Consider the following 24,213-nt stretch of genomic DNA (forward strand, 5'->3'; position numbering starts at 1 on the left):
GTACTCCATTGTGTATATGTACCACATTTTTTCCATCCATTCTTCTGTTGATGGGCATCTAGGTTGTTTCCAGGTTCTGGCTATTACAAATAGTGCTGCTGTGAACATAGCTGAGCATGTATCTTTATGGTATGAATCAGCATTCCTTGGGTATATGCCCAAGAGTGGGATGGCTGGGTCTTGAGGTAGTTCTATTCCTAATTTTCTGAGAAACCGCCATACTGATTTCCACAGTGGTTGTACAAGTTTACATTCCCACCAACAGTGGAGGAGTGTTCCCTTTGCTCCACATCCTCTCCAACATTGGTTGTCATTGGTGTTTTTGATCGTAGCCATTCTGACAGGTGTAAGGTAGTATCTCAGAGTCCTTTTGATTTGCATTTCTCTGATGATTAAGGATGTTGGGCATTTCTTTAAATGTCTTTCAGCCATTTGTAGTTCTTGTTTTGTGAATTCTCTGTTTAGCTCTTTAGCCCATTTTTAATTGGACTGTTCAGTATTTTGATGTCTAGTTTCTTGAGTTCTTTATATACTGTGGAGATCAATCCTCTGTCAGATGTGGGGTTGGTGAAGATCTTTTCCCATTCTGTTGGCTGTCTGTTTGTCTTATTGACTGTGTCTTTTGCCCTGCAAAAACTTCTCAATTTCGAGAGGTCCCATTTATTAATTGTTGTGCTCAGGGTCTGTGCTGTTGGTGTTTTATTTAGGAAAAGGTCTCTGGTGCCAATGCGTTGAAGAGTGCTTCCTACTTTCTTTTCTATTAAGTTTAGTGTAGCTGGATTTATGTTCAGGTCTTTGATCCACTTGGACTTGAGTTTTGTGCATGGTGACAGATATGGATCAATTTGTAATCTTTTACATATTGACATCCAGTTATGCCAACACCATTTGTTGAAGATACTTTCTTTTTTCCATTGTATAGTTTTGGCTCCTTTGTCAAAAACCAGGTGTTCATATGTGCATGGATTAATGTCAGGGTCTTCAATTCGATTCCATTGGTCCGTATGTCGATTTTTATACCAGTACCAAGCTGTTTTTATTACTATAGCTCTATAGTAGAGTTTGAGGTCAGGAATGGTGATGCCTCCAAAGGTTGCTTTATCATATAGGATTCTTTTAGCTATCCTGGGTCTTTTGTTTTTCCATATGAAGTTGAGTATTTTTCCTTCCAAGTCTGTGAAGAATTGTGTTGGGATTTTGATGGGGATTGCATTGAATCTGTAGATTGCTTTAGGTAAGATTGCCATTTTTACTATGTTATTCCTACCTATCCATGAGCATGGGAGATCCTTCCATTTTCTGATATCTTCTTCAATTTCTTTCTTTAGAGATTTAAAGTTCTTATCAAAAAGGTCCTTCACTTGTTTAGTTAGTGTTATCCCAAGGTATTTTATATTATTTGTGGCTATTGTAAAGGGTGATGTTTCTCTGACTTCTTTCTCAGCCCTTTTATCATTTGTGTATAGGAGGGCTACTGATTTTTTTGAGTTGATCTTGTATCCTGCCACTTTACTGAAGGAGTTTATCAGCTGTAGGAGTTCCCTGGTAGAGTTTTTGGGGTCACTTATGTATACTATCATATCATCTGCAAATAGTGAAAGTTTGACTTCTTCCTTGCCAATTTGTATCCCTTTGATCTCTTTTTGTTGTCTTATTGCTCTAGCCAGAACTTCTAGTACTATATTGAATAAATATGGGGAGAGTGGACAGCCTTGTCTTGTTCCTGAAATTAGTGGTAACGCTTTGAGTTTCTCTCCATTTAATTTGATGTTTGCTGTTGGCTTGCTATAAATTGCTTTTATTATGTTTAGAAATGTTCCTTGTATTCCTGATCTTTCTAAGACCTTTATCATGAAGGGGTGTTGGATTTTGTCAAAGGCTTTTTTAGCATCTAAGGAGATGATCATGTGGTTTTTTTCTTTCAGTTTGTTTATATGGTGTATTACATTGACTGATTTTTGTATGTTGAACCATCCTTGCATCCCTGGGATGAATCCTACTTGGTCGTGATGGATGATTGTTTTGATGTATTCTTGGATTCGGTTTGCCAATATTTTGTTGAGTATTTTTGCATCAATGTTCATGAGGGAGATTGGTCTGTAGTTCTCTTTCTTTGTTGCATCTTTGTGTGGTTTGGGTATCAGGGTAATTGTAACCTCATAAAAAGAGTTTGGTAGTGTTCCTTCTGTTTCTATTGTGTGGAACACTTTGAAGAGTATTGGTATTAGTTCTTCTTTGAAAGTCTGGTAGAATTCTGCACTGAAACCATCTGGTCCTGGGCTTATTTTGGTTGGGAGACTTTTGATGACTGTTTCTAATTCTTTGGGGGTTATTGGTTTATTTAAATGGTTTATCTAGTCTTGATTTAATTTTGGTATGTGGTATTTATCCAGAAAATTGTCCATTTCTTCCTGGTTTTCCATTTTTGTGGAGTACAGGTTTTTGAAGTATGATCTGATGATTCTCTGGATTTCCTCGTTGTCTGTTGTTATGTCTCCCTTTTCATTTCTGATTTTGTGAATTTGGGTGCTCTCTCTTTGCCTTTTGGTTAATTTGGCTAGGGGTTTGTCTATCTTGTTGATTTTTTCAAAGAACCAACTCTTTGTTTCATTGATTTTTTTTTGTATTGTTCTCTTGTTTTCTATTTCGTTGATTTCAGCCCTCAATTTGATTATTTCCTGGCGTCTATTTCTCCTGGGTGAGTTTGTTTCTTTTTGTTCTAGAGCTTTCAGTTGTGCTGTTAATTCATTGGTATGGGATTGCTCCATCTTCTTCATGTGTGCATTTAGAGCTATGAATTTTCCTCTTAGCACTGCTTTCATAGTGTCCCATAAGTTTGGGTATGTTGTACTTTCATTTTCATTGAATTCTAGGAAATCTTTAATTTCTTTCTTTATTTCTTCCTTGACCCATTGATGTTTCAGGTGGGCATTATTCAGTTTCCATGAGTTTGTAGGTTTTCTATAATTTTTGTTGTTGTTGAGGTCTAACTTTAAGGCATGGTGGTCTGATAAGATACAGAAGGTTATTCCAATTTTTTTGTATCTGTTGAGATTTGTTTTGTGCTTTTGTATTTGGAGCATAAATGTTTAGAATCGAGACTTCATCTTGGTGGGTTTTTCCCATGATAAATATGTAATGTCCATCCTGATCTCTTTTGATTGATTTTAGTTTGAAGTCTATTTTATTAGATATTAGGATAGCTACACCAGCTTGTTTGTTAGGTCCATTTGCTTGGAAAGCCTTTTCCCAGCCCTTTACTCGGAGGCAGTGTCTGTCTTTGAAGTTAAGGTATGTTTCTTGTATGCAGCAGATGGATGGGTCCTGTTTTCTTATCCATTCTGTTAGCCTGTGTCTTTTTATAGGTGAGTTGAGACCATTGATATTGATGGATATTAATGACCAGTGATTGTTAATTCCTGTTATTTTTTGTGGTTGTGTTATGTTGTCCTTCTGTGGTGTATGTTGGTGTAGGATTATCTATTGCTTGATTTTTCATGGATGTGTTTAGCTTCTTTGGGTTGGATTTTCCCTTCTAGTGCTTTCTGTAGGGCTGGGTTTGTGGACAGGCATTGATTAAATCTGGTTTTCTCCTGGAATAATTTGTTCACTCCGCCTATGGTAATTGAGAGTTTTGCTGGGTATAATAGTCTGGGTTGGCATCCGTGGTCTCTTAGTGTCTGCATGAGATTTGTCCATGATCTTCTAGCTTTCATAGTCTCTATTGAGAAGTCTGGTGTTATTCTGATGGGTTTGCCTTTATATGTTACTTGGTCTTTTTCCTTTGCGGCTCTTAATATTTTTTCTTTGTTCTGTGTGTTTAGTGTTTTGATTATTATGTGGCGAGGGGACTTTTTTTTTTTTTTTTTTTTTTTTTTTGGATCCAGCCTATTCGGTGTTCTATAAGCTTCTTGTATCTTCATAGGTATTTCTTTCTTTAAGTTAGGAAAGTTTTCTTCTATGATTTTGTTGAATATATTTTCTGTGCCTTTGAGTTGGTATTCTTCTCCTTTTTCTATCCCTATTATTCTTAGGTTTGGTCTTTTCATGGTGTCCCAAATTTCCTGGACGTTTTGTGTTACGACTTTTTTGTCTTTAATGTTTTCTTTGACTGACGCATCTATTTTCTCTATCGTGTCTTCAGTGTCAGAGATTCTCTGTTCCATCTCTTTAAATCAGTTGGTTATGCTTGTTTCTGTAGTTCCTGTTCGTTTAGTCAGGATTTCTATTTCCAGCATTCCCTCAGTATGTGTTTTCTTTATTGTCTCAAATTCATTTTTCAGATCTTGGAATGTTTCTTTCATTTGTTTAATTGCTTTTTCTTGGCTTGATTTGATTTCTTCCCACTTTTTGTTCATTTTTTCTTCCATTTCTTTAAGGGAGTTTTTTATTTCCTCTTTAAAGTAGTTTTTCATTTCCTCTTTAAGGAAAGTTTTTATTTCCTCTTTGAGGGAATGTTTTATTTCTTCTTTAAGGGCCTCTATCACCTTCTTAAAGTCATTTTTAGGGTTGATTTCTTCTGTTTCTTCTGTCATGGTATGTTTAGGTCTTGCAGGTGTAGAATCACTAGGTTCTGATGTTGCCATATAGGTCTTTATGTTGTTGCCTGTATTTTTGCACTGGCGTCTACTCATCTCTTCCTCTGTGCGGTGCAGGTGGTGTCTGTGTCTGAGAGTGCCTCTCTTGTTCTAATTTTTAGTCTTGATTTAGTAGGGGTTCTTGGTTAAATTGGTGCTATTGGGCTATTTCTTCAGGGGCAGCTGATTTCAGTCGGTGAAGTATATACTTATGATTCTAGTGATCTGGTTTGGTGGCTGGGTAGCGCCTTCTTCTGTGTTCCCAGGTCATGTTTTGTTCATTTGTCAACTCCTCAGCTGATCTTGTTTCTTCAGACTTCAAACTGTAGGGATCTGAATCCTCTCCCAGATGGGTTTCAGCTGAGTGGGGTAGTCTCACCAACACCTCCAAGTTGTTGGGTTTCACAGGATCAGCAGCTGGGCCCTGGGTTGTCCTCAGACGGAGTGTTCAGATTCATTCTGGTTCCGTCCCACAGAGATAGCTTCTTCCCCAGGTGTTGGGGTTAGAGGCGTCCCTGTTCCAAGCTGCATCTGCTTGTCTCTGTCGCTGGGCCTGTCTACCTCTGCGGTCCGCTGCTGGGCCTGTATGTCTCTGCCAGCTCCCGCTGGGCCTGTATGTCTCTGTTGGCTGCTGCCGCAGGCCTACCTACCTCTGCTTGTCACTGCTGCCAGACATGTCTACCTCTGTGGGCCGCCACTGGGCCTGTATGTCTCTGCCGGCTGCTGCTGGGCCTGAATGTCCCTGTCGGCCGCCGCCGCCGCCGGCCCATCTACCTCTGCAGGCCGCTGCCACAGGCCTACCTGCATCTGCTTGTCTCCACCGATGGGCCTGTCTCCGTTTTTTGTTTTTTGAGACAGGGTTTCTCTGTGTGTGGCCCTGACTGTCCTGGAACTTGCTTTGTTGACCAGACTGGCCTGGAACTCACTGAGATCCTCCTGCCTCTGCCTCCTGAGTGCTGGGATTAAAGGCGTGTGCCACCACCGCCTGGCTGCTTCTAGCTTATTTAAACCAATGTATCTGAAGCAAATTTATTGTAGACTGCATAGAATTAACTCCACTTACCTTTATATTACCCAGGCTGGGCATGGTGGTGCACTCTTCCAATCACTGCATTTTGGAGGCAGAGGCAGGAGGATTGCTGCAAGTTTGAGATCAGCCTGGAATTCATAACTAGTTTGAGGCTAGCCAGAGCTACATAGTGAAACCCTATTTCAGAACAAACAAGCAACCCCTTCATGATATCCATCCTGACAATCTTTTCTTGGTGGGTTTAGACCATTTACATTTAATGTAGTTACTGTTGTATCTGGAGGTCTGCCCTTTTATTATTATTGGTCCTGTTATTTGTTGTTGCTCATCTGACAGAGAGCAAAGGTAGCAGGGATTCCTCTCCAGCCCTCAGGAGGAAAGAGCCTCTAGTTTGAGCGGAGCACTTCCGCTCCTCTGACTCTTGCACCTGCGCAGCCACGACCTCCGTCACCATTGTGCTACACTGTTGCAGGATCCCCCCCCCCCCCACTACAGCAGAAAATGGAAGAGAGAAAGGGGGTGCCCCATCTCTTGGGTTTAAAGAGCTCCTTTCTGCCGCCCAGACAAGCAACAGAGGGCTCTTTCTCCTCTTAAAGGTCTTGTTTTTAATTGTGTGTATGTGTGTGGTTGTGTGCATACCTGTGAGGGCAGGTGCCCACCGAGGCCAGAAGAGGGTATTAGATCCCCTGGAGTCTGACTTTTTACAGGTGGGTGTGAGCAGTCCAGTAAGGATGCTAGGAACTGAACTCTGGTCCTGTGAAGGAGCAGTGGATGTTTTAACTCCTGAGTCATCTCTCAGATGTCCCCAACCCCAACTTTTAACCTCTTTCCAAGAGCCTTCAATGTGCACTTCTGGCTGCTGGGCTGGCGTCGTGTCAGGCTGGTTATAGAAGCATGGAGAAAACAGAAACCTTGTTGTCTGATGCTTCTTGCTTGAGCTCTGGCTTCCTTCTGCCCTCTTCCTGCTCCCGCTTGCTGTTTAGAAAGCTCCCGAAGCCACCCCATGTTTACTCCCTGGAGTTGTGAGCTGCAGCTGGCAGGCATGTACCCTGGATATACTTTCTGCACGTTCCCACCCATCACACTAACAAGCTGCCTCTTATTTTGCAGAACAATCTCTGCGTAGAAACCACCATTCCACTTTCCACTTCGCTGTCTGAGACAACCACATCCTCCCCACCGGGGGACAGGCTCCATGGAGAGCTCAGGTCAGTGTGTGGGGGTGGGGGAGGGCATGTCCAGAAGGCCTGGCTGCTCAGTGAGGAAAGTCAATGCTGTGCGTGAGCATGTTTCCAGGCCTAGAAGGACCATCTGCCCAGCCAGGGGCTGCAACACCGAGTGTGAGAACGTCTTGAGAGAGGAACAGACGCGCACTTATGAGCTTGCTCAACTGCTTGCACATTGTTGAGCTGGACGGTGAATAGTAAGAACTGCTGCTGGGCGTCGGTGGCGCACACCTTTAATCCCAGCATTTGGGAGGCAGAGACAGGCGGATCTCTGTGAGTTTGAGGCCAGCCTGGTCTACAGAGAGAGTGGCAGGATAGCGAGGGCTATACAGAGAAACCTTGTTTCAAAAAAACAAAACAAGCAAAAAAAAAAAAAAAAAAAACCTACTAAGACTTATTACCAAGTTCTTAAGGTTCCTCCTACTGCTCCCATATCATATGTGTTCATATGTGTTCATGTGTTTTCCGTGATCTACTCTTGTCTCCCCCTCACTCCTGTTAGAACACTTCCTTCCCTTTCATAATTCCCTTTTTACATGTCCCTCCTCATCTCTCTCACACACATTTAGATCTAGATTCTGCCTATGGGAGACAACATGTAATGTCTGTCTTCTTGAGTCTGGCTTAGTTCAAAGATTGCAGCTTTCAAGGAGAACATTTGACCCGGCAAGTTCTGTTTGTAACAGCTCTGTAATAGCTCTCTGACTGTTCTTCCCCTGCAAGCCTCATCCCCCACCTATAAAGTGGGAAGGGAGCTCTAGGGCCCGCTCTCTAAGTTAGATGATTTTTTTTAACTTTTAGGAGCTTTTACTTTATGTGTGTGGATGTTTTGCCTGCATGTATATCTGTGCACCTCTTGAGTGTATGGTGTCCACAGAGACCAGAAGAGGACGTTGGATCTCCAGGAACTGGAGTTACAGATGGTTGTGAGCCACCACGTGGGCGCTGGGAATTGAACCTGGGTACTCTGAAAGAACAGTCAGCAGAGCGCTTACTCTCAATCACTTAGCCATCTCTCCAGCTTTCTTAGGGTCCCATTTGGCCGTTAGAGAGGCAAAATAGGGCAAGACCTATAATCTGTAAAACAGAATAACATTTGACCTGCCAACATCACAGGACTCTTGTTCAGAATCACATGAATTACACGTTGGGAAATACTTCGTGTATCTATGAGTCAGTCAAGGAATGCTCGCTGCTGTAACAAATGACCCCAAATATCAGAATAGCACAACAATACTCATTTCACACTTAATCACAGTCCGATCTAGGCTCTAAGCAGTCTTCTGAGGTTTGAGGATTCAATCTTGTGGAACCATCATCTCCAACACGCATCCTTTAAGGTCACTGCTGAGTGGGAACAGTCTGGGTACAATGCAGGAAATTCTATCATCATCCCTGCAAATGACAGGCTTCACTTCTATCACATTACATTGGTCCGAATTTGTTGCACAGCTCTCCAACAGCAAGGGAGTCTGGGAAATGTAGTCTTCCTGTCTATCTTGATTTGATGAACATTTAGCATTGTCTCGAAGTGTTAATAAAGCCTAACTGTAATACCCAGCAATACCAAGATCAGTACGAATTCTAATGTCATCCCTTAGGGCGTGCTCTTCCTCCTTGGAGCTGGGTTTACAAGGCCTGAGAGGAGGCTGCGATCTTCTGCCTATTTGGCTGGGGCCTCCAGAACCAGCTGGCCAGGCTTGGGTGGCCTTAAGAGAGATGGAGGCTACTTTGGGGGCCATTCCTGTGCTCTGGCCAAAGTTGATTCAGGAGGTTTATGTACGGCATCCAAAGATACAGCGTTTTGTGCTCAGGTGCCCTTTTCCCTGTGACCCCATAACCCTTTTTCTCTCCTGGTCTTGAGTGAACTGAGAACTCTCTCTCTCTCTCTCTCTCTCTCTCTCTCTCTCTCTCTCTCTCTCTCTCTTTCTCTCTCTCTCTCTCTCTGGACAATCCGGGTCAGCTCAGTTAGATAACTGGAGTCTTCAGTCTTCGGGGTCAGTCAGAGAAGGGAAACCAGTGAAGGCAGAAGAGACGGGCTGGGGAAAGCAGAGAAGCTGTGCCACGCCCTGGGTCAGCTGCTTCCCAGCCCCTGCCCATCATCCCATGTCAGAAAGACTCACTTCCAGGGTCAACAGACTTTCGGACTTGCGAGAGATGCCAGGAACACAAACTTTTATACAAACTTCCTGGTTTGTTCGTCAACATCAGCAACTAATTCAGTTTTCAGAAAACACTACACAAGCCTGAACAGACCATGTGAGCAAGCCAGCTGTGGGCCAAAGACTGAGGCTGTTCAAGCTTTGAAGGCTTTCCAAGACGGCGTGTGTTTGAGATGGTCGCCAGGGCCTTACTGGCCGCTTCTCTAGTTTTCTCTGAAATACCAGAGAGAGAGAGAGAGAGAGAGAGAGAGACAGAGAGACAGAGAGAGAGAGAGAGACAGAGACAGAGACAGAGACAGAGACAGAGACAGAGAGAGGGAGACAGATCAGAACTGTCGTCACTGGTTTAAATCTTCATGTAGCTCACATCAAGAGGACGATAGGGAAGGAAAGAAGGGAAGAAAGGAGTGAGGGAAAGAGAAGGGGGTAAAAGGAAGGAAGAAAAGTTCAAGGGAGGGAAATCAGGGGGGAGCCATGGGAAGAACAGTGGAAGGAGAGAGGGAAGGAGGAAGGAAGAACAGGAAGAGAAACAAAGATAAGAGGCATAAAGGAGGGAGAGGAAAGGAGGAAGAAAGACAAAATACCAATTAATTTACGAATAAATCACCCAGCGTTACTTCATTAAATCTCCAGGAAAGGCGGAGATGGTTAGTTGGGAGGTCAGGTTGGAGCAATCTTCATGCCAGGCCAAGTGACTTCCTGGCAAATTTTGAGGGACGTGGCCCTGCTGAGAGGGGTCTCCAGATGGGTAGACTTGGCTTTACCTTCAGGCTGGGGTAAGCTGGGAAGTAGGCCTTGGCTGTGGCCACTGTCTCGCAGGAACAAGTGAGAACTGGGGGGGAAGTGGGGGCTTCAGAGATGGTAATTATCCCCCGGACTTCACATGTGTCCACCTCAGAGCCTGGGGGGGGGGGGGGCTGCCTGATGACCAGCAGGGCAGAGGATAGCTCCGCCTCAATGGTTCAGTTTGAGCTACCATCTGCTGGTGTTTACATATGTAGCCCCCATCCTTCTAAAGGACCCCGAGACAATTAAGGTATAACAAAACACAAAGCCAAGGCAGCAGAGAGGAAGCAAGAGGAGAGGCCCCAGCCCCTTGACATGAGCTGATGTATGGAACTGGACTCTAATTCAGCTGGGAGTTTCTTGGCAGCCAAGTCAAAAAGGGAAGCCCTGAGGTATGTGGTTTGTGATGTCTGACTAGAGAAGACAAACTCCTTGTGTATAAAAACACCCTTGCTTGAAGGTTACTGCAAGGGAAATCTGTCCTTGTGGAGAATGTTTCCCATCCTTCCCATCCTTGTCTGGCTCCTCCAAGAAGCAAACACCAAGATGTGTAAGGATTTGCTCAAGGAAACACCTGTGAGGCTGAGAGTCAACAGAGAGTCTGTGAGAGCTGGCTTGCTGAGGGATGGTGTGTGTGTGTGTGTGTGTGTGTGTGTGTGTGTGTGTGTGTGTGTGTGTGTGTGTTGGGGGATAGTGTGTGTATATGTATGTGTTGGGGGATAGAGTGTGTGTGTGTGTGTGTGTGTGTGTGTGTGTGTGTGTGTGTGTTAGGTTGAGAGGAATCCAGAGAACAGTTCCACAGTGTAGTAGTGGTGGCGGAATCTGGAGCCGAAATTAGCCATCCAAGAAGTCTCTCTTGGGAACAACTGAGAAGCACAGCTGTGCTCCGCACTGGCCAGCGTGCACAGAGCTCGGCAGGTTTGATAGCACAGTCACCTGGGCAGCATCCCTTCAAGTGCCGGCAGCGAGGGCCAGTGAAACGCGGTCTCCAGGCTTCCTCCCGTTGCTAAGTCATTTGTGTATTTTCCATCTTCATTCTTCTGCCTTAAACATATTCTTATTAAGGAAAAAAAAAAACGTTTACATTGACACTAGTCAAAATGGCAAGGAAGAGCCGGGCGATGGTGGCGCACGCCTTTAATCCCAGCACTCGGGAGGCAGAGGCAGGCGGATCTCTGTGAGTTCGAGGCCAGCCTGGACTACCAAGTGAGTCCCAGGAAAGGCACAAAGCTACACAGAGAAACCTTGTCCCGAAAAACCAAAAAAAAAAAAAAAAAAAAAAAAAAAAAAAAATGGCAAGGAAGAGCCAGATGGCGGTGACGCACACCTTTAATCCCAGCACTCGGGATGCAGAGACAGGCGGATCTCTGTGAGTTCGAGGCCAACCCGGTCTACAGAGCAAGATCCAGGACAGGCACCAAAACTACATGGAGAAACCCTGTCTTGAAAAACAAAACAAACAAACAAATGGCAAGGAAGCCTTTACTCAAGTCTGGCAGTGGGGTGGAAGCAGACTAAACTCAGAATCCAGAAGGACATCCGAGCCGGGACTCAGCAGCTGGGAACTTCTGACCAGCGGGGTTCTTGCCAGGGGCAGGTCAGAAGGCCAGGGATTCCCTCTGATTTACCGGGTTTCTTGATGAAAGTGGGATGGACAAGCCAGAGTCAGGACAGAGGCCAAGACTGAGGCCAGAAGAGAAGGGCTCAGAGGAGTGTGGCACAGTGTCACTAACGCCACCTGGGACAGTGTAAACCCACAATGTTCCTGTCACTGCCAGGGACAGTATTTACATGATGCTTTTTTTAAAGAGTAGAGTTAGGACTTATTAAAGATATTTTAAGAGATTTACAAGAAAGAGGTGCTCAGAAAGAAAGACAAGACACCCCCAAGAGCATGGGTGTGAGGTCCCAAACGGACCCACTCCACGGTCTTGACAACTGACGACTATAGGATGTGGGTGGCTTTGAAGCTATTGTCCTTAAGTGGTGACTAAGGAACTTAAATGCGCCCATGGGTCGGGTGGGGTCCTGAGGAGCTCCTGAGGGGTTACAATCAATAAGATCGCAGGGATGGGCAATCGTCACCTGTGGACAAAGTTAATAGTCTTGTTTGAGGTTCTCAGACTCCGCCTGGGGAAGGGAGTAAGGCTCACAGAAGACCAAATACACTCAGGTCGTGAGCCTGGGTCATTGCTGGTTTAACCGGAAGTGTCTGTAGAGGAGAGGAATGGCGGTCTGTGGGGACAGCCTTTCAGCATATACGCTTGATGGAATTTTTGCTTCTCAGCTCCGAGCAGATTTCAGGGTGAGGGCTCCTCCCTCGATCACTTTCCCATCATTTTCTGTCTCTCTATTCTGCCTCATTTTTCTCTCTCAATTGTAAGGGTTACTTAAGGATCATAGATGCCCTCCCCCCTAAAAATCTGTCTTCTACTGAACAAGGATGTAGACCCTACCTGTCTAGGGATCAAAGTCTCAACCTGAGCCAGGTGTAGCGGTGCACCCCTTTAATCCCAGCACTGGGGAGGCAGAGGTGGGTAGATCTCTGAGAGTTCGAGGCGAGCTTGGCCTACAAAGAAGTTCCAAGTTAGCCAGGTCTGTTTCACAGAGAAACCCTGTCTCTAAAACAAATAAACAAACAAAAGTCTCTGTCATGATGGCTCAGTAGACAGAAGAGCTTGAAAGCCTGGTGACCCTAGTTTGATCTCCAAAACCCATGAGAGCTCAGAATAGACTCCTGGAGGTGATCCTCTGACCTCCACATGCCTACCGTTGTACCAGGCTTTTTCTTTTGGGCCACCAACCAGCTTCCAAATCATGACACAGAGAATTATTAGTTTTGAATGCAGGGTCTTCGCTTAGCTCTTTTCTTGCTAGCTCTTATAACTTAACCTGTTTCTCTTCATCTATGTTTTTGCCCCGGAGCTTTTTACCTTTTCTTACTTTCTTTATTTCTTACTTTCCTGCTGTCTCTGTGTCTGGCTGGCTGGTGGCCGCCCGGCTTCTTGCCCTGGGTGTCTCCTCGTTCTCTCCCCCTTCTCTTGTTTTTCCTTTCTCCAGAGCCTAGAGTGCTCCTCCTATTTATTCTCTCTGCCTGCAGCCCCGCCTATCCTTTCTCCTGCCTGGCCATTGGCCTTTCAGCTCTTTATTAGACCAATCAGGTGCCTTAGGCAGGCCAACCGAAACAAACGCAACACATCTTTACATAACTAAACAAATGCAGCATAATCAAAAGTAATATTCCACAGCATAAACAAATGTAACACATCTTTGCCTAGTTAAAATAATATTCCACAACACACCAGTGCATACATGTGCCTACACACGCACAGCACACATACACACATATATACCTGTATACATACCCACAGTCATAAAATAAAGTTAGAAATTGAGGAAAGTATTTTAATTTTAATTCTTCACCTGTCTTATCTGACTAGTATAGGGGAACATGAGAGAATCTGGGCTTGGAGACTGGCAGGTCATCATTTGAAGGGAATCTAGATTTTGAATGTGGTCATTTGTTGGGTCTCTATCTCCAACAACACTTCAGGGGAATCCTGGGTAAGTCACAGGGATAAGGTAGGAATGATAAAGCAAGACACTCGGCATCCTCATCTGGCCTCCATACACATTGTATGGATGCACATACCTGAATAAACATACATACACATGCATATGCCCACACACACACCAAAAATTATGTTGGGGGGTAGTTGAGACAGGGTTTCTCTGTGTAACCTTGGCTGTCCTGGGACTAGCTCTGTAGACCAGGCTGGCCTCGAACTCAGAGATATCCACCTGCCTCTGTCTCCTGAGTACTAGGATTAAAGGTTTGTACCACCACCACTCAGCTTATACACCAATTTTTAAAAAGCTATTAGAACACAAACACTGCTGTATTAAGATAGTTTAGCTGGTAGTCATTATGACTACTAAAGACTAATGGAAGAGGCTGGCATGAGATTTTTATCCTGTTCCTCCAAGTAACAAACTATTTAAAACTCATCAGTTATTTATTTCTAGAATTTCCATTTAATATGTTAAGACCATAGTTGGTGGAGGGTAATTCACAAAAAGTGAAGTCTCAGGTAAGCGGAGACTGGACTGCCATACATCCACACTCTTCCAAATGATGGTTTTACAAAGAACACAGAAATACTAATAGAAATACAATCTTCCAGCTCAGAGCAGTGTGCTGGCTGCCATCTCTCTGATGGCTTACCACAGGCACCTCAAGAATTCTCTCTTGAGGATGGGGGCGGGGGCAGCAGGAAGGACAAATGGGGTGAACGCAACAGCTCCTGACCTCAAGGTTCCCCCACTTTCAGATGTGGAGCTGGACTTCCAGAGGAGCGTACAGGCTGTGCTTCGAGAGCTCAACACCCCAGCCCCAGCCCTCCAGAGTAATCGGGGTAAGAGCTGGAGCAGGAAGCAACCACTCCTGACTCTCAGTCCCATCTGGCCAGTGCTGCCCCAGGCATTTCAGGGAGGGCCTAGCCTGGTGTTCTCAGGTGAGGGTTTCCAGTCTGGAGTTCTCAGGTGAGGGGTCTCCAGCCTGGAGTTCTCAGGTGAGGGTCTCCAGCCTGGCGTTCTCAGGTGAGGGTCTCCAGCCTGGCGTTCTCAGGTGAGGGGTTTTCAGCCTGGCGTTCTCAGGTGAGGGGTCTCCAGCCTGGAGTTCTCAGGTGAGGGGTTTCCAGCCTGGCATTCTCAGGTGATGGGTCTCCAGCCTGGAGTTCTCAGGTGAGGATTTTCCAGCCTGGAGTTCTCAGGTGAGGGGTTTCCAGCCTGGTGTTCTCAGGTGAGGGTCTCCAGCCTGGAGTTCTCAGATGAGGATTTTCCAGCCTGGAGTTCTCAGGTGATAGGGGTTTCCAGCCTGGAGTTCTCAGATGAGGATTTTCCAGCCTGGAGTTCTCAGGTGACAGGGGTTTCCAGCCCAGATGTCTTCTTATTGAAAATCTACCCAAGGTTTCTCTGCTTCCTGGTCCAACCCTCATAGAGTTAATATGTTGAGACCATAGTTGGTGGTAGGTAATTGAAACCACAAAAAGTGAAGTCTCGGGTACGAGGGGACTGGACTTCCCACTGCAGGCAGTAATGGGGCTCTGGTCCCCTGCCCTACTTCCACTTCCAAACAAAACTCTCCTCTCAGACCTGGAGACATTCAGAAGGTGGCTGGGGCTCTGGGCCTGCAGATACCACTGCTCTATGCTACACACACACACACACACACACATACACACACACATACACACACACATACACACACACACACACACACACACACACACACACACCGCTGTTCCCTCCTTGACCCCTCCCCTTGTTAGTGGGAGCTCGCTGTCCAGAAAGAGCCTTGAGAGGAGCTCACCTCGTGCACCTGGGGTCAGCTCTGACTACAGGGTCAGATGTAGCTGGCCAACCGCACTCTAGGACCCGGAGCTCAGGGGAATAGCCTCTGAGTTCCTCTGACCCACTCAGCCATGATGGGCCCCCCTTTCTCCTGGCCCAGGTATGTGGAGATGGTCTCTGCACAAGAAGGTAGAGCGAGATCCAGGAAAGAGCTCCGTGCTGGTCCGAATTCTCCTCAGAGAGCTGGAGAAGGTTGGTGCTCAAGCTTGAGGGAGGCAGCAGGGGTGGGGTGAAGAGAGGAGCCCCATCAGGTTGGGGGTCCACCCGTGCAGCTCTGTGCTCCCAAACTTGTGTTGTTTGTGGGCCATTGCTTGATTTTTACCAGGCTTGTCTTCTTCATTGATTTCTACCTCAGCACTATTTTCTACCCATCCACTCCCATCGTTACTTGAATTAGCATATTTCAAAAAGAAACTCCATAGCATAGCCATGGCAGAAATAAAAGATGCACATATTCTGCACATATGTGTGCCACCGTTAAGGCTTATCCTTGTATTACTTAAAATTGTCCACGTCCTGCATGTTGCTGCTTGGGGACACACTGCTCCAAATTGTGGCCTTGCTTGCCAATTAGCTTTGGCTCCCGTGTGGGATCTATGAGGCTCTCCCATCCTACCTGCCTTGCACGAGGATTCCTCCATCTGCCCCGGCCCTCACAGAGGGCTTCCCCATCCTCGCTGCTCCCTACCCTGTTCCCTTTTCCCCCTCTCTGCAGCAGGCCACTCCCCTTGGCACACTAATTCCCCGGCACCCCCAGCCTAACCTGCCCTCTGAAGCTAGGACGTGGTGCTCCCTGGAGCCCCCAGCCCAGCATGATGCCAGGGTCTCCTGTTTTCCAGGCAGAGAGCGAGGATGTGCGGCATGTCATCATTCCATTGCTGCTCACTCTAATGTACGTGCTCACTAAGGTGAGATGGGGTTGGGGTCAAGGTGACTCACATGAGGCTGGGGGAAATTCATCACAATTCTCAAAGGGCTTAAGAGATCATCTCTATTCTGGGATCAAGCATGAGTGACAGGTTGGGAGGGATGACTCAGTGGCTACGAGCACGGGCTGCTCTTCCAGAGGATCCAGGTTCAATTCCCAGCACCCACATGACAGGAACGTCAAGTCACAGGGCCCTGTCCTGTCGTCCTTGTTGACACTTAATCTCTGCTAGGGCAAGCCTGGGCTGGCCTTCCCATACACTCTGGTCTTTCCCCTCTACCCAGAGGTAAAATTGCACAGGCAATGGGGCAGTCGAGACAGTGTGGTGAACAAATAGAGTCTTCGACAGTGTGTGGGTCCTTGTGTTGTTCATTCGTGTGTCATCATTGTGAGTAACAAGACCCTCACTCTGTAACAACAAATTCAAGAGACTAGAGAAAACAAAACTCTTTCGTTTGTTTTGAAATATGGTTTTTCTGCATAAACAGCCCTGGCTGTCCTGGAACTTACTTTGTAGACCAGGCTGGCCTTGAACTCACAGAGATCCACCTGCCTCTGCCTCCCAAGTGCTGGGATTAAAGGCGTGCGCCACCACTGCCCGGCACAAAACCATTTTTAATAATCAATTCTGCAGAATAGGACTCCAAGATAGAAGGCAAAAATGGCTGGTGTGGCATTTTGGCGCATGACAGGGGTTTATAAAGTCCCTGGTTTCGAGAAATCTCTGCCCTCTCTCCCTGTGGAATTACCATCTTCACGCTCCTCCAGCACAATCCCATTCCCAACTCCCAATCCTACTGGTCCAGGATGCAAAGCCTTATCTAACAAATATCCTGGGGCTTAAAACTGCCTCCTTTTTCCAACTCAGAGTTCTGAGACAAGCTAGGGGAGGAAGGGCTTATGCTTGTCTATGACTCTCTGATGAACTCTAAATGTACATCATCCTAAACATGGACCAGAACTATTGACTTCTTATGACCAGCGGTCTCTACATCGAGATGAGACATGAGAAAGCAATGGCTTACACGCCTGGTTAGAGGAACTGGTGGTGGGGTGTGGGAAGTGTCACTGCAGCATCTGGGATGAGGATGGGGCTGGGACAAAGGAGTCAAGCACATTGAGGAAGAAAAGGGAGGGGAGGAAAAGAAGGGTACCTCATGCCTGTGAGATTCATGGAGGTGCAGAGACTTAGGAAGTAGCTCCAGGTTTCCAAACCCGGAGATGCTCAGAAATACACCACATAGCTCCAGCTTTAAGGCCGGGAGAGAACTGGCCTGCTGAGAATGTAGGGTGAATTTCTGTCTTGCTAAGGTGTTTTAGGGAGCTCCCACAGATGCTGGGAGGAGAGACTGTAACCAGAGGATGTGGAGAGCATGGAGCCAGTCTGGCTGTCCGTCCCAACCTTCCTTCTTTCCCACCTGCTCTAATCCACCCCACCCCAGACCCTTCAAGACCTAGAGCACCAACCCCTCCCTCTCAGCAGGCCACAGGCATCACGGAAGATCTCTACCATAGAGCTTACACCTTCTGCACCAGGCTGCTGACCCTGCCTGCCCCTTACTCTACGGTCGCCTTGGACTGTGCCATAAGACTGAAAACAGAGGCAGCCGTCCCAGGTGAGAGGTGCTGGGCATCTCCCGTGCGGCAATGCAGTACCACCCAATATCAGGCTGTTTTCTCCAGGATGCAAAAAAGCTCAAAACCCTCGGAGGAAACCTTCAACCTCTGGGCTCCTTCCAGGAGAATTGGAGTCAGAGACCCAGAGGCTGGCTCGCTGATGTGATCTGGTTTGCAGGTACCCTGTTCCAAAGGACTGTCATTGCGGAGCAGAACCTGATGAGTGAACTGTACCCTTACCAGGAGAGGTAAGAGGCCTGGGTGTGGCTGCTACCTTCAGCTCCCTCCAAGGGCTGGGTACCTGGCAACTGTTCCCTGGCAGGAGAACAAATGAGGAGGCCAGGTGAAGAATAACTCTCAACAGAGCTTCCACACTGGCCCAACAGTGACAATGCACTTCCAGTTCAAGGGTGGCAGCTGTATCGGTTTCTGGGCCTTTCTTCTTTGGCTGGGTGCAGAGTGACCCTGCTCCTCCTGTGCAGAAGAAGCACATGGCCCAGGGCAACGCCGCTGTTCCCTTCTTGTGCCTCCCTGTACCCTGTTCTGTGCCACAAAGAAGCCAGCCACATCCAATCAAGCCAGGCAGCCAGAGGTAGCTGCAGGGACTGAACCCTGGGGCTTGCCTCAGGGAATCCTCAGCTCTTAGATAAGGTGGGAGTGTGTCCCTCGCTCCTGTTCAGAAGACAACTGGTGGGGGTGGGGGGGTAAGTGCCTCTCTCTGCTGCAGGCAAGTCTGTGGATTTAGCTGCATGGCACCGTGTAGGTTGGAGACTTGAGAGCTATGCTCGGGAAGGGTACTGAGGGAAAGGGCATCGGGGACTCAGTGCTGGAGGGGAGAGCATGGCATGGTTTCCTGAGGAAGGAAAGTGTGGGTGAGTCAGTTTTCTGGTGTGATGGAGTGATGAGCAAAGATGAGGTTTATTTATGTGGGTCCAGAGCTCCAGTACCGGAAGGAGAGGTTGAAGGTCTCCCCCGAGGGTGATGAGCACTGGGCCAGGATGATGAGGACCAGAAAGCAGACTCAGGCTGGAACTTCCCTGGATGAAGGACTTAACCTGCTCCTCCACAGGGGACCATGCGGTTGAGGGAACTCCAGCTGCCCCTCTGAAAGGGCCCTGAGACTCTTGCCTGCCTCAGTCCCCGCTTCTCCTGATTGTGGTCCCACTTAGGGGTTTTTGCATCTGAAGCTTTTCTTTTAAAGGGAATTAACCACGGGAAACTGCTTTTGTTATCAAAGGCATTACATAATTGGGGTGTCCACGCAAGCTTTTGGGGGTGTCCATCCAGCACCTCCGTTCCACTCTTGCCCCCAGAGTGTTCCTGTTTGTGGACCCTGAGCTGGTCTCCGCCTCCGTGTGCAGCGCCCTGCTGCTGGAGATTGAGGCGGCCCAGGAGCAGCAGACACCGGAGGCCTGCATGCGCCACGTGGTCGCCCACGCCCTGCAGGCGGCTCTGGGGGACGCCTGCCACACCGGTGCTCTGAACAGGAAGCTGCAGGTAATTAACACCCTGGGCATTCATCATAGGCACTGCTGTACTCTTCCTGCTTCTGGTCCATGTCACCCTTTCCCCCACAAATCAGCAATTCATACATGTTTATTAAAGGAAATATGAAAGATACAGATAAGTCCCTTGAAGACAAAGATAGAAATCACTCACAGCCTCTCTACTTAGAAATAACAGAAATGAACATTTGGTATATTTCCTTAGTAATGATGACATTGAAGATTTAGTAGCTAGCTTATCGTCTGTTTGAGACACTGTGCTAAACCTGATCACATTTTGAAGTTCTCCCACAGCACTATGAAATGCAGCTACATTTTTATAGATGGGAAACTAAGGCACAGAGAAAGTGGTCATCTACTCATGCTCACACAGAAACAAAGAGACTGAGCTAAAATTTGACCCCTTGTCTCCTGGCTCCCAACCCTGACTCCTTTTTAACACATGGAGCTATGGAACTCGGCAACTGCTTCATATAATGTATATATTTCCCATGACATCGTAAACACGGCCTGTGCAAGCATATTCCTTGGGAAGCGTGTACTTGTAACAGCTACACGGTATGCATTTGCTGTTACATTTAGCCAGTACCCAAAAATGACTCCCGTGGTGGGGCATTCCAGCTCTTCCCAGCACTTACTCATCCCCGGACTGGTGACGTTAGGAATGAATTTCTGTGGGTAGCAAGGAAAGCTGGGTAAGACTGGATTGGATGCGGGCTGAAGACGGAGAGGCTTGACCAGGCTTAGAACTGTTGCAGCAGATGGAACCAGGCACCCAGAAGGACGGTTCAGTTGTCCCCTGCTGGCCCTGATTCAGGAAGTGGGGAGGATATGAGCAATTTTTTTCCCCTCAGCTCATTATTCAAACCTGGCTCTGCCCATTCAAACTGCATCGGAGCATTGCTCTCCTTCTGGAATTGTCCAGTCTGAACCCCACATCTTGAATCCCTTATTTTGGTGGATTCTTCATAGCTACCTCCCCATTATAGGGTATGAAAGCCAGAGAGGAGCCCCACTGCCTACCCACAGGTAACAGGGGGCCACAGCCATAGCCTGGCAGAAACCCAGGCTCTGGATATGGAATCTCCAATCCTTCACCAGGCAGCTCCTGCCCAGCCCCCTGGGAGTCTAAGGGAGGTGCCATGCTGGACTGTTGGTGGTCCTGCCAAATTTGGCATAGGAGTGTGGTAGGGCATAGGTTGGTGGATAGGGCAGTGAATAGGACTCAGGCTCTGATGTCCCCACCTTGTAGGCCAGCTCCCGTCGCATCCTGGAACACTATTTCCACGCCGTAGTGGCTGCCATAGAGCAGGTGGCTAGCGAGGACAGTCCCAGTCGGCTGGGACACCTGGAGAGACTCGAGGCGATTTACTGCTCACTGCTAGGGCCGGTGGCCACAAGAAAGCACTGCATCGGTAAGCAGGGGCCAGTGGGGACTTGCCAAGGGACCGCCGACCGCAGGGGGCGCAGAAGAGCTAGGCTAGACAGAATGAGGTTTCAGAAGGAGCAGACACCATAGATCCTAGGATCCCTGGGGACCCAGAGAAGAGCTTAGAGAGTTGGCAGGCCCTGGGGCTAAGCATGTGGCTAATAGGATCATGATAGCCCACACCTGCAAAGCGCCCCGCTTTATCCCATTAGCTACTCTAAACATTTAACATGATTTAAGTCTATGGCATGCCAAATCAAATAATTTGCAAAGTTAAGAAGTAGAAATGATCCTTGCCCCCATTTTACAGAGGAGATTTAGAAGCTGATTTAGAAAGAGATGAAAATGTCTGCAGACTGTCATTCAGCTAGTGAGCGTCAGAGCCAGGATTCGAATCTTGTTCTGGCATACATAGTAGCCAACAGATTGGATCCCTAGAGCACTGCCACAGAATGGGAAGTACTAGGTGTTGGCGTTATTTGTCCCTTGGGATGGTTTGCACCCTGCACACCTCCTTTCTATTTTGAATGTTGATAAAGCAATGCTATCCCCCCACAGGAGTAAGGTCCATGAGTGGGCTTCAACACCCCAGAATGTGTGTGTCCTGGTTGTGGCAGGATGAATCCTGTGTGTGTCCTGTTACACAGTCACTCAAAGCACCCAGGGAATGTGTCAACCTGAGTGCGTCAGAACATATGATCACTGACTGCACCCACAGTAGTTACTGCCTATAGAATGTGTGACCCCTGGGGAAAGACCGTAGACTCAATCCAATTATAATTAAAAAGCGTTATTGATTAGCTGCTAGCAGGACCGATCTTTCTGAGCCAGATTTGACACTGCCGTGAAGGAGGGATGCGGGGAGGACTTTTAAGGGGAAAGCCACATGAAGACCCTTCATATCCATGCAAGCAAGTAAAAACTGTTCTGTTCTGCCAAGTTAAGTGATTAAGGCAACTCAAAACATTCTTTGGATATCTGCGTCAGCAAGTTACTGAAGCAAAAAAAGCAGTTAGTCATATCATAACAAGTAGATAGTCACGGCTGTACATTTTTGGGTGAGGGGGTCACTGAGTCAGGGTTACCGGGAACTTATCTTCCAGGGACTGGAGTCAGAGACAAATGGCTGGTGGGTACCAGGATGGATGCCTAGCATAAAACGGAGCTTCTTTAGCCATAACAGTTACAAGATGCCAGGGAAATGGGCAGGAGACCACAGCAGAGGCCAGTGCACCAAGGACACTGAGGTCTGAACTTGGCAACCCAGGCTGGACAAAGTGGGCAGGACAGCCCTGTGTTGACTCTATCCCCTCAGTCTCCCTGGACTTTTATTTTGTCTACAACCCTCCTCCCCACAGTCCCCACAGTCTGCTCCTTTCTTCAGGTGACCTTCTCCAAGACCGACTGCCAAGCATCCCTCTGCCCAGCCCCTACATCACCTTCCATCTGTGGACCGACCAGGAGCAGCTCTGTACGTGCCTGAGCCTCTGAGTCCCTGTAGAAATGACTGAGAACAGTGGTGTGTGTCCGTGTGTGTTCACATGTCTGGGCTCCTGCCTGTGTTCCAGTTTTGTTCTCTGAGTTGCTCCACACGTCTGGACAAAGACCAGATCTTCTCCAGGTTGGAAGAGTCCAGTGCATTAGCCATTGGTCTCATGCCCATGCTAACACTGTCAATGTCCCCATAAGGGAGGCAAGCAGAACCCATTGTGATACCCAGACCTAACGGGGCCTTCCAGAGCAGACATTTCCCTCTACTCTTGTGTCCTGTCCCAATCTTCTTGGCTCTTCTAGAGAGTGAGGACAAGGATACCAATTGTGGTAGAAAGTATTAGGCTGCAGTACTGGGTCTTGACACTTCCTGTTGCATGCTGGGTTGTGATCGGTACATTCTCTCTCTGGACCTAGAAGTGGGGGCTAGGAAAACCTGCAAGTCTTCCCTGGACCTGGTGGTCAGATACTGGGGGTCAGCTGGTGGTATTTGTGTCCCAGGGGAAGATTCAGGAACGGGGAGGTTGGGAGGGCTCCAGGGTCAGTTAAATGTGGGAGGTGCTGGGTTAAGCTGATTTCTTTAGTGCTGGGGCTCCAGAGCTTTTAATACATTTACTGATTGGCTGGGTATGGTGGTGCATGCCTTTAATCCCTGCACTCAGGAGGCAATGGCAGGCGGATTTCTGTGAGTTTGAGGCCATCTTGGTCTACATGGTGAGTTCTAGGACTGCTAGGGCTACATAGAGAGAGACCCCCATCTCAAAAAGAGGAGAAACACATTTACTGATTGGCCTCAATGGGAAGAGTGCACAGAACTCTGGACCATTGTTGACCACAGGACCGTTGCCCTTTGTGGAGTGTCCCGTAGGGCTTCTGTTCAGGTGGACAGTGTTTGAGAAACAGGGATCCCAAATTTCTGGGCAGCTGTCCACATCAGGTGTCCCTACCATCCTGATGCTCCCCCTGTTCTCCTGTCTCAGGGAAGGAACTGGTGCTCTTCCTTCGCCCACGCTCCCAGATGCACCTCAGTGCTGACTTGGAGGCCTTGGATCTACAAGGATTTAGGCCGGACTGGGACTTGGCCCGGGTGTCCACTGACAGCGGTATTGAGCGGGACCTTCCTTTGGGGAGTGATGAGCTCCCGGACGCCAGCAGCTCCGAGATGGAGCGGGCCGCACTGCAGCGCAGGGGAGGCATCAAGAAGCGCGTGTGGCCCCCCGACTTCTCCATGCCTGGCAGCTGGGATGGGCCCCCGGGGTTGCACCGGAGGACGGGCAGGCCCAGTGGGGACGGGGAACTGCTGCCCGGAGTCTCCAGGGTGCATACGGCCCGCGTGCTCGTGCTCGGAGACGATAGGATGCTGGGACGCTTGGCCCAGGCTTACTATAGACTCAGGTAAGGCCCCGAGGAGGGACTGGGGTTGTCAGGAGTGTGGGTGGGTCTGGAAGGAGCCGGTAAAAGATCCGAACAGGTATTACCGGGACAGAGGCAAGGCCAGGGAGGGTAAGGGAGAACACTGCAGAGAATCCCCAGTGCCCAGTCATCAGCTTGACAGGAAATGACAACTGTTCCCATTCCATAAATGGGTAAACAGAGGCTCAGAAAGATAATATAAATTGCCCAAAGTCAATACAGGATAAGTGGCAAAGCCGAGACTCTTTGATGCCAACACGCAACCCCGAGCTCTTACCCATCCGACCTTGCTGCCTGTTGCCAGGAAACGGGAAAGCAAGAAGTTCTGCCTCACTCCTAGGCTCAGTCTGCAGCTCTACTACATCCCTGTGCTGGCTCCTCAGGTGACTGGACGGGGGTGGGGGGGTGGGGGGGGGTGGTCGGGACCAAGGGGACCATGGAAAAGAGTGGAGGGGTCGGGAGCAGAGGTCTCATCAGAGAAGAGAGGGAGGGGCGGGGACCCACTGGCAGCCTGGCTCCCTGGCTCAGGGACCAGAACCATTCATTACCTCAGAATGTGGAGCTGAGAGACACTTGGAGGGGTCTTCCAGGTCAGAAGCCAAGACACAGGTCTTGCCACAGCAGCCTCCCCTCTGCA

The 24,213-nt window shown here is 47.9% G+C and overlaps 1 protein-coding gene across 3 annotated transcripts in view; it reads left to right on the top strand.

Annotated features, from left to right (window-relative positions):
• Positions 1-24,213, top strand: part of Pik3r6 (phosphoinositide-3-kinase regulatory subunit 6) — a 58,764-nt gene that overhangs the window by 15,638 nt on the left and 18,913 nt on the right. Inside the window, exons 2-12 of one of the 3 annotated variants that reach the window (XM_037200712.1) lie at positions 6,718-6,815; positions 14,113-14,196; positions 15,294-15,385; positions 16,033-16,101; positions 17,602-17,737; positions 17,917-17,986; positions 19,052-19,235; positions 20,496-20,658; positions 22,057-22,143; positions 23,144-23,558; positions 23,881-23,959. In XM_037200712.1, coding sequence (XP_037056607.1) covers positions 6,803-6,815; positions 14,113-14,196; positions 15,294-15,385; positions 16,033-16,101; positions 17,602-17,737; positions 17,917-17,986; positions 19,052-19,235; positions 20,496-20,658; positions 22,057-22,143; positions 23,144-23,558; positions 23,881-23,959 — 1,392 coding nt within the window. In that variant the 5' untranslated portion in view covers positions 6,718-6,802. Of the gene's footprint in view, positions 1-6,717; positions 6,816-14,112; positions 14,197-15,293; positions 15,386-16,032; positions 16,102-17,601; positions 17,738-17,916; positions 17,987-19,051; positions 19,236-20,495; positions 20,659-22,056; positions 22,144-23,143; positions 23,559-23,880; positions 23,960-24,213 lie in introns of those variants that run through there. The other 2 variants (XM_028869393.2, XM_037200713.1) reach the window with 2 other exon arrangements.

Source organism: Peromyscus leucopus, chromosome 8b, assembly GCF_004664715.2.
Source record: "Peromyscus leucopus breed LL Stock chromosome 8b, UCI_PerLeu_2.1, whole genome shotgun sequence".
NCBI classification, from domain to species: domain Eukaryota; kingdom Metazoa; phylum Chordata; class Mammalia; order Rodentia; family Cricetidae; genus Peromyscus; species Peromyscus leucopus.